A 10,494-nucleotide genomic window follows, 5' to 3' on the forward strand; every position below is an offset into this window, starting at 1 on the left:
AAAAAAAAAAAAAAAAATAGTTCTACTAAAAGAGAATTGTCGTAGTCAGATTGAAGGTGGTACATGTACTCAAAAGTGCCTCATATTTGCTCAACCTACGGCCCTGACTACACAAGCCCTGCGTGTTAGTCCAGATATATCTGATATCTCTTGTCTCCTGATGTATACAATGTGTGCTTTCGTTTTGAAGGTAGTCTCCCCTTGTCTCCTATTGTACACAGTGTATGCTCCAATTTTAGTTAGTCTAAAAACTTTGATGTTGCAGAGAAATGAGAATGAACCCCAAAGCCATCACTGCACCACAGATGTTTGGCAGATTGGACGTGGCCACTAATGACTGGACGGACGGCATCTTCTCGGCACTGTGGCGTAAAACTCACCAACTAAAGAAAGGTAGTATCACTGTTTGTAGTTTAAGGCAGTTGATCGTAAGAATCTAACTGTAGGCGTACATTTATTAAGACGTTCTGTCGGTACAGTAGTGTAGGCCTACTGTCTACTTCTGACAGTTCACTGCATTGAACAGTTTCCTCGTCTAATATATATAACTCCTCCAGCTTTTGATTATTCATTTATCAACGTATTAATTAAATCATTATGTAACAAAATGTTCCTGTACTCTGTTCTGCTGTCATCAGTGTTCATTGAAAACATATAATGGCAAAAAATAGTAGATTCGTGTATAATTGTTGGCTGTGGGATACATAGTTGGGAAATGAATCTGTTGATAGATGAGCATGTGTGGATAGTCCTGGATGGACCTGTTGATGCTATCTGGATTGAGAACCTCAACTCAGTGCTGGACGACAACAAGACATTGACACTAGCGAATGGTATTAGATATAAGAGCCAGAACCTACACCATCATGCTTGCATGCTGATCACTGCCAATTATTCTCGATAATTGGCATCGTTATAAGCTTCCAGTAACCATCATATTCGCAGATCAAACTGATTATGTACTGGATGTTTGTAATGCATTAGTGTCATCATCGTCATCTTCTTCAGCATCATCATCATCGTCATCATCATTGTCATCATCATTAATATTGTCTTTACAATTGTTATTATATGTGTAATTATAGGTGACAGAATCCCAATGTCCCCAGCATGTAAGATTATTTTTGAGGTTGACAACATTGACAATGCAAGCCCAGCAACAGTGTCACGAAACGGCATGGTCTATATGAGCTCCTCTGCTCTGGACTGGAAACCACTTCTGCAGGTAAACCGAATTAATTACAAGTTCAATGCCCAAGTATAGGTAAATCACCTTAATACGGGAGAAGCTCTTCCAATTGAATAAATAACCTGTGCTGAACAAGAGGTATACCATGCATTAGCTCTGTAGTTTATCGAAGTAAACTAAGTAACACTGGTATACCAGCATCACGAGTGTGTTAAATGATCATATAGTGTAATCTCTGCAAGTATTTTAAATGGGAACTGTAGCAGTTACTACATTCTATGAGAAGATAATCAGTGGTTATAAGCATATGCGTGCGTGTGCTGCCATCTACAGGCATGGCTGCTGCGGAGGAACGCTGTGGAGGCGGAATGCCTAAGGGAATTATTTCACGCTTCATTCAGTGAGATTCTGCTCTATGCCATGCAGAATCTACAGTATAGGATGACCGTCCTGCAGTGTAACATTGTTAATCAGGTAGGCTACAGCGAATAGATTACTTAAACTGACTAAGAAAAGTGAGACAAGATGGTACCAAGTTAGATTTAACATATCATCAGATGAAAAAATTCCTGGCTTATAAAGGAATAAGTTTTCAGTAGAAGTGCATTGGTATTGTGTATTATTGAACCTTATTAGGTTGGAAGTGACTTAATTAATTAATTTACCTGTTTAAATTCATTTTGCAGGTATGGATGGTGAAAGTTAGTTTAGTAGGCTAGAGCCATGCTAGTATTAGAAATAGTAATCTATTTTTCTCTGCTTGTGTGTCTGCTAAACGCAGGTTCTGACACTGTTAGAGGGTCTACTCCCACGTGCCAGCCCTGCCGTTGGCCATCTTGCCAAGCTGTACGTGTTCAGCATCATGTGGAGTGTGGGGGCCTTTCTGGAGCTGGACGACAAACGCAAACTGTCTGCATTCCTGCGTTCTGGGAACCTGAACCTCGACATCCCTGACATGCCCCCTGGTTCCGACGATATGATGTTTGACTATCTAGTCAATGCGCAAGGTAAATACCATGCACAGCTGTTAAAAAGTGTTAGTACACCGAGAGATATCTATTAGTTGGAATTTATTGATATTTGGCTGCTTCCATGAAAACCAGTTCAAACAGAAAGAATCTTTCCATCTAACTATCATACTATCAAGAGCATAATAAAGAAAGGAGGGCGTACAACGGTAAAAATGCTGAAACCATGTTGCAGTATTAGTCGAATTAATAAACCTTTCCCCGTTTTATTTTGACGATTCTTTGCGGCAGTATTATTGATCAGCTGTCCTGCCTTGTTCATATAAAACTAGACAGAGGGCACTCACGGAGAGTGCATACCTCCGCAGCGACACATTGTACACATGTACAGCTCACATGCGGCTGGGGCTGCTGCTCGCTGACTCGACGCGCTAATATTGATCGCGAAAAACACACGATTTCACTGCGCTGGCTGCACGAAACACACGAACACACGAACGCATGAGACCCGATCACATAACCTCCTCCAACTCCGTTGGCGGAGGTAACAAACGCATGTCCCTACGATGCCCCTACTCTGAGATAATGAGCGGTGAAAATCTGGTAGTACTGACTAGACATTAGTCAGTACTGCGACCGACTCGCGTTCTGGCGATAGCTTCGGGAAACCTCGGCGTGGTTTGCCGTCCTGATTCATTGACAGTATGAAATTTATTTTCCTCTACTATCTTTTCTCGCAATTTCCAGTCATTGACACGCAGCGCATTACTCCACAAAAACGTCTTGTTTTTTTTATCGCCATGGTGATGACCCGCCCCTTGCGCTGGATGTAGTAACGCCTGTAGTAATAACGTATCGAGTCGCGCTAACAGCGGCGACGGAAGCAACACACTGGCCACACTTCGAGAGTGGGTCGCAGCACTGACTAATGCTAGTCGGTGTTCGGCGAAAATACCAGATTTTCACCGCTCATTATCTCAGCGTAGGCGGCATTGTAGGGACATGCGGTGGTTTATATGAACAAGATAGGACAGCTGATCAATAATACTGCAAGAATCGTCAAAATAAAACGGGAAAAGTTTATTAATTCGACTAATACTGCAACATGGTTTTCAGCATTTTACTGCTGTACGCTCTCCTTCTTTATATGCTCTTGCTACTATCACAGATAAAGAAATGGTGTTTATTTTCTCTTCAGGTAGATGGCAGCACTGGAGGGGCGGAAAGCGTGCCGGAGTACATCTACCGCCTGGACGTGACACCGCGGAGTACAGCTCCGTGCTGGTGCATGCATAGACAACGTCAGATGCGACTTCCTTCCTGCAGACCGTGGCGAAGGCAGGGGAAGGTACGTACGCCAGGTTCTCTTCCCTCAACATCGCATCATATAGTATAATAATTAACACAGTATCTCAGCATAGCAAGGTGCATACGCAGGTTTTTCCTTGTCATTGCCTCATATAGTGCAATAATTAACACAGTATCTCAGCATAGCAAGGTACATACGCAGGTTTTCCTTGTCATTGCCTCATATAGTGCAATAATTAACACAGTATCTCAGCATAGCAAGGTACATACGCAGGTTTTTCCTTGTCATTGCCTTATATAGTGCAATAATTAACACAGTATCTCTGCATAGCAAGGCACATACGCAGGTTTTTCCTTGTCATTGCCTTATATAGTGGCAATAATTAACACAGTATCTCTGCATAGCAAGGCACATACGCAGGTTTTTCCTTGTCATTGCCTTATATAGTGCAATATTTAACACAGTATCTCAGCATAGCAAGGTACATACACAGGTTTTCCAACCCCCCCCCCCCCCCCGCCGCCCCACCCCCCCCCCCCCCCCCCGCGCCCCCCTCGATGTCTCCTGATATTGTACAATTTATAAGTACATCGACATATCTAAGGGAAACCTGCGATCTGTAAATCATAATCAAACAGATAAATGTCCAGCTTGCTTTGAAACACAAATATCTATGATATTGTACGTTTATTCGTATGTTGTGCAGAGCGTTCTGCTGATGGGAGAGCAGGGAACAGCAAAAACCGTGATGATCAATTCCTTCATGGCAAAGTACAACAAGGATGAACATCTGACGAAGACCCTGAACTTTTCCTCAGCCTCTTCACCGATGTTGTTCCAGGTAGTTATATATATATGCACCTAACAGGCAGTGCGTGCATTCGCTCTCTGAACCATCAACTCTCAGGCATCTTCAACAAAAAAAAAGGAATGCTAAATCTTTTTTTTAAAGATTAGGGTCAAAGTTTAAAGGTCAGTCTGTATTTATTTCAGAATATTTACAGGGCCAGTGGAATCCATTTTTCCATTGTTACCGGTTCTTTTTACACCTCTCCATATTATGTGTCTCTGATTTGAATTCAGCAGTAGATTGTTGCCTGCTCATGTTATTTTGCTTGTTTAGAACTCGGATGGGTCCAAAGGGGGAGTATCACTTCAGTGCTTCAGACACAGGTTGTGTTAAGCATAAAATAGGGGGTCTTGATCGTACCTCGAATGTATCGGTACCCCTCTGAAGCGGAAGGCTTAAAATTGACTGAGATGAGACCGCCTGTCGTGTTGATTCGCAGCGTACGATCGAGAGCTACGTCGACAAGAGGATGGGCAGCACGTACGGCCCCACAGCCGGGAGGAGCATGACCGTGTTTATCGACGACATCAACATGCCACTGATCAACGAGTGGGGCGATCAGGTGACGAACGAGATCGTACGCCAGCTGGTCGAGAACAAGGTGATGAGCAGCGGATTGAATGGTCGACCTATGCGCGCACACACACGCACGCACGAATGAACGCACTCGCGCACGCACGCGAATGCCCGCACGTGTGGCATGAATGCACATGCACAGGAACGCACGCACGCACGCACTCGCGCACGCACACGAATGCCCGCACGTGTGGCATGAATGCACATGCACAGGAATGCACGCACGCACGAACGCACGCACGCGAATGCCCGCACGTGTGGCATGAATGCACATGCACAGGAATGCACGCACGCACACAGAAGTACATATGCACGAACGCAAACATACACACACATTCCAGACTGCCATTGTGCCGTGTTACATCACAAGATAAGAAGTTACATTTTCTATGTGTATCCTAAACAATAACCATAATAATAATGCACGAACTGTGTGAATGCATAAGAATCAGAGAAACGAGTTCCCTGTCCATACCATACAGTGCAGGTGCACATTCTCATTATAGGATATATCAATATGCATGTGCTCGGGTAATTCAAAATCATCATTATTACAGGGGTTCTACAATCTGGACAAGCCGGGAGAATTTACGAACATCGTTGACCTGCAGTTTCTTGCCGCCATGGGTCAGCCCTGCGGCGGCCGCAACGACATTCCCAACAGACTGAAGCGCCACCTGGCGATTTTCAACTGCACGATTCCTTCCGATCGATCCATCGACAAGATATTCAGTACAGTATCCATGAGTGTAATCAGTTGTGTCCGTTGCTAGCAGTCAAGCACGTAGGAGTCACACTTTTTCTCTGTAAAATTTCCTGAATTCTTTACATCTCGTGCCAATTATAGCACCATTTTAGAGCCATTCGTGTCAAAGAGCAAACGTTCTCTCGAATTCGTGGACGTATTCATTTACTTCTTGTGTCGTGGCGATTAATTATCATTTGAAATTTAGTTTAAATGACATAATACCCATTTTTGTGCTGGGCAATTTTATGGTGATGGATTCTTTTTGTTTGGTCGCAGGAGTCATAGCTTGCGGGCATTACTGCACAGAGCGTGGCTTCAGTCCTTCTATCCGGGACACCATACTTGCGTTAGTCACCTGCAGCAGGATGCTGTGGCAAGTCACAAAGGTAATGGCCTGATAGATCATCCACGTAGTATATTTTCTGTTTGTTGTGATAAACTTGAGTAAATTCAGTTGATACACTGCGATTGTTCACCTGCTCCGCACGTAATGTGTTTTTCCTGCGCATAAATAAAATGTCTCGTTGTTGTTCTTATGTCGGTAATTGTTGAAAATACCACATGAGCTTATTTTTTTTAATATAAATGTTTAGATTCAACCTTAATAGCATAAACATCTAATTTGTCCTTCCTGCGTGTTTCATATCACAGGCATTCCTAGCTCTATGATCTGTTATTGGCAATACGTGATGGTTTTTGACGCCATTCCTTACTACCATGCACATATTCCTGCAGGTGTCGATGCTGCCAACGCCCTCTAAGTTCCATTACGTATTCAACCTGAGGGATTTGTCGCGCATCTGGCAGGGCATGCTCAGTGCAGCTCCCTCTGTTGTCAACTGCAAGACAACCGTGCTTGCCTTGTGGAAGCACGAATGCTGCAGAGTCATTGCTGACAGGTAGGGATGGGGTTCATCATTACCAGGTATGGGTGGGAGCAGGCGTCAGGCAGATAGATAGGGGGGAATGTCTTAGATATTAGGGTTCTATTAGATATAATGGTGGGGTCTTTTTTGATAGGTTGCGGAGCTACCTTTTTTCAGTGTCAACCTGTAGATCATGTTGTCCGTGTTACAGGTTTGTTGACCAGGAAGACTGCACCTGGTTTGAGAACGCATTGGTGAAGGTCATACGAGACAACCTCGGTTCTGAGGCTGGAGATGTTGTCAAGGAAACCACATACTTCTGTGATTTCTACAGGTACTGAGGACTTCTCAAGTATTCATGCAGATCTATTCAAGCATATCCAATGGGGTGCTACGTTCTATTAGGTGTAATGCATTGCTTTAGTCTCAGACTTGTATGAAATAGATGAGAGGTGAGGTTTGTGACTTAACTGTATTATTTTAGGCACAGCGATACCAATAGCTTACCCATATCTCTACTATGTAGTACAACACAAATTATTCAAAACTTGTTTCACTGACGTACGTCACGTACCTTCGACAGAGAGGCACCAGAAGTTACGACAGAGGAACAAGAGGGCACCGATGGCCCTGACACGGTGTACGAGCCGGTTACGGACATGGCGGTGCTGGAAGGCAGGCTGGCACTGCTGCTGGCGCAATACAACGAGAGTGTGAGAGGCGCCGGCATGGACTTGGTGTTCTTCAGGGATGCTGTCGTTCACATTATAAGAGTATGTGCCTCACAGACACGTCTCCACGCGTATTCCTCACATCATGCTGGCTACCTGTTATTTAAGTATTCGCTCACTACCCTTCCTCCAAGTATTTCTGGCTAGTTGTTATTTAGGAATGGTGTCATCCACATCATATGCATACGTGTTTTGCCATGACATCCTCAGAGTCATGCAACTGCACAGTGCAAGCCCTACCTTTACCCCACCACTCAAACGTTACCAGAGCCCTGTAGACCTGGAGACCTTAAGGTTTCCCCCACCATGCCAGGTCCTGTACGTGTGTGCTGCAGTGACTAGGTCGAGTTTAGTGTAGTGACCCGAGAAGAAGAAGAAGAAGAACGACTTAAATATAATGCGGTGGTTGTACCCTTTTTATAATTGATTAGCAAGTGTTTAATGAATTATAAATAACTAGGGCAGGTAACTAGTGAATTAACTCCTAAAATTGTGGCTTAAATTAGCATGTCGATAGAGAACACGGTTACACGTGACATTTACGCTTGTGAAGTGAAAATGAAGATTTCTAAACTGCACTTTGAACAAACGCTGTGCGAAAATTAGGGAATTGAACCTGCATGGATGGAATATCATAGTCATTATAACTAGGGACTTCTTTTGCTACAACTGGGCAGCACCATTGTTTGTTCCAAGAGTTTTCTCAGCAGATGTTGCTTCATTATGAGGTGCTGTTGACTATAGATATGGTATGACGTATATATGCTGGTTGGCATCTGGTTATATATGCTACCGGAAGGTCGATCAGTAGTGCATACCAGTGGAGCATCGACTATGTTTTAGATATGCAGGATGCTGCGGATGCCTCAGGGTCATGCCCTGTTGGTAGGGGTGGGAGGTTCAGGCAAGCAGTCGCTCACAAAGCTTGCATCATTCATCACTGGATACCAGACATTCAGGATAACACTGACGAGGTATACTGCATGTTCACTATGCATGGTTATAGTGTCATTTTCCCTGAAATTACCTGATTGTAGTACTCATCCTTCTATGTATCCTGATTTGTCGGTATTCTAAATTTCCATGTCACCGTAAGTTACTGGCTTATAAGCTGCTCTGATGTGAGGGTTAGGGTTAGCTAACCCTAACCTATATCCTAACCCTAACCCTAACCGTACAAACCCCACAGACTGCGTCTGGCTTGTAGGTTTGCTTACACATCATAGACATCTCACCTTCCCGCAGGTCGTACAACGTGTCAAACCTCCTCGACGACCTTCGCCGACTGTACCGCCTCACGGGGCTGCAGGCACGCAGCGCCACCTTCATTCTCACGGAGCAGGACGTCGTCGACGACGGCTTCCTGGAGTACATCAACAACATGCTCGCCACGGGCTGGGTGAGCCGCCACGAGCGCGAGACACTCCCTGCTGCTGATAAAACGCGAATCATGTCGTCATTTCTACACGCGGGGAGGGGGGTAGATGGAGGGAGGAGGTAATGCAGACATGTGTTATGGATGGATGGATGGATGGATCGGTGGGTTGGGGTGAATGGATGGATGAATGGATGGATGGATCGGTGGGTTGGGGTGGATGGATGGATGGATGGATGGATGGATGGATGGATGAATGGATGGATGGATCGGTGGGTTGGGGTGGATAAATGGATGGATGGATGGGATGGGCAGAGATGCCAACCACTACGATTTATACGAATTTTATACGAATATCTATTCCTTTGCACCACTACGACCAGTTTGTATCAAACTACGAATTTCACTGAGATCGGAAAAAAATAATTTTTTTGGTCCGTCAGTCTATAATACGCAGGGGAAAAAATACACGGGGGCGGCAGGCGATTTCGCCTCCGAAATGCCAAAAAGAGCCCCGAAAACATGATATTGGGGGCGACCCCAAAAGAAAAAGTTGCCCTGGAAATCGATTGTCTAGGTCGGTCCCGCGCCTTCTCGCTCGGCGTTGCTGCGCTGCGATGCCTAGGCCTCTGCCGCTAGCGGCAGCCGGTTCCACGGCGCGGTAGAATTCATGGTACGGTGTGACTGTCAAGTGTTTACCATTTAAGCATGCATGTGTGTACTGTACTGTATTGCATTCAATCAAGCGCGTGCCGCTGCCCGCGCGTATATACGTGTGTGCCTGTGCGCGTGCTTGCGTGTGTGCCTGCGCGCGTGCGTGTGTGCGTGCCGGTGTGCCTGCGGGCGTGCTTGCGTGTGTGCCTGCGCGCGTGCATGTGTGCGCGTGCGTGCGTGCCTGCATGCGTGCGTGCGTGCGTGTGTGCGGGTGTGCCCTGCGGGCAGTGCCTACGTAGACCCGTAGGTCCAACGACCCGTAGGATTATAGAACGGTAAATCCATGAAAATCAATAATGAAATTCACACGTATATTTTCCTGCCGGCACACTCGTGTGTCATTCCCGATTGTAGCTTTTTCGTCATTCCCCGAAAGGAGTTTGCTGTCACTTTATCTCTCATAGTCCAGCAATGACAACCCTCTACATTTTAGTAGTGATTAGTACCACGCTGAAACAATCGTGCCCCCCCCCCCGTACTTCAATCAATGCCACCTGAGACATGAATGTTTGCATGAATCTTGCGTGATGTTAACTCCGTTGACGGGGGGGGGGTGACAGACGACGGGATCATATCGTAAGCTAGGCTGCCGCCACGTCCGCTACTGCTGAGTCAGTGAGTGCTGACCAGCCGTCTGTAACCTTATACTAGTGACCACCACTGACACCCTGCATCTCTGCACCTCGCACCGTGATCTCTATCAACCGTTCTATGAACCGTTTACACTGACGACTGCGAGTTGGCGCGACTCGATTGAGCGGTCACCGCCGACCGCGAACGTACGCGTGGGGCATTGGATATAGGGTTAGGGTATATATATACTCTAACCCTAATATATATATATATATATATATATGGTTAGGGTATATATATATATAGGGTTAGGGTATATATATATATACCCTCACCCTAACCCCTACCCTAACCCTAACCCCTACCCTAACCACGTACACGCGTGCGTGCACATACACGCGTACCCGCACATACACACGTGCGCGCACGTACACACGTATGCTCGCACATACACATGCACGCATGCGGTCATGTGCATCTGTGCACGGCAGATACACTCACGTGCACCTATTGTACGCAGGCCGCAGGTACACGCCCGCGTGTATGTACACGCATGCGCGCGTGCACATAAGGAGCTCGGCTGCACGATCTTGGA

The 10,494-nt window shown here is 45.7% G+C and overlaps 1 protein-coding gene across 1 annotated transcript in view; it reads left to right on the forward strand.

Annotated features, from left to right (window-relative positions):
• The window catches only part of LOC106813619 (dynein heavy chain 8, axonemal-like), a 30,990-nt gene that overhangs the window by 17,222 nt on the left and 3,274 nt on the right, over window positions 1-10,494 (forward strand). The window contains exons 16-32 of the mRNA XM_014817805.1: window positions 191-222; window positions 266-393; window positions 732-833; window positions 1,086-1,225; window positions 1,523-1,663; window positions 1,971-2,196; window positions 3,356-3,412; window positions 3,450-3,505; window positions 4,173-4,307; window positions 4,756-4,917; window positions 5,450-5,624; window positions 5,917-6,026; window positions 6,376-6,539; window positions 6,718-6,840; window positions 7,090-7,279; window positions 8,081-8,211; window positions 8,483-8,636. Coding sequence (XP_014673291.1) covers window positions 191-222; window positions 266-393; window positions 732-833; window positions 1,086-1,225; window positions 1,523-1,663; window positions 1,971-2,196; window positions 3,356-3,412; window positions 3,450-3,505; window positions 4,173-4,307; window positions 4,756-4,917; window positions 5,450-5,624; window positions 5,917-6,026; window positions 6,376-6,539; window positions 6,718-6,840; window positions 7,090-7,279; window positions 8,081-8,211; window positions 8,483-8,636 — 2,226 coding nt within the window. The remainder of the gene's footprint in view (window positions 1-190; window positions 223-265; window positions 394-731; window positions 834-1,085; window positions 1,226-1,522; window positions 1,664-1,970; window positions 2,197-3,355; window positions 3,413-3,449; window positions 3,506-4,172; window positions 4,308-4,755; window positions 4,918-5,449; window positions 5,625-5,916; window positions 6,027-6,375; window positions 6,540-6,717; window positions 6,841-7,089; window positions 7,280-8,080; window positions 8,212-8,482; window positions 8,637-10,494) is intronic.

This window comes from Priapulus caudatus, unplaced genomic scaffold (assembly GCF_000485595.1).
Source record: "Priapulus caudatus unplaced genomic scaffold, Priapulus_caudatus-5.0.1 Scaffold24, whole genome shotgun sequence".
NCBI lineage: Eukaryota > Metazoa > Priapulida > Priapulimorpha > Priapulimorphida > Priapulidae > Priapulus > Priapulus caudatus.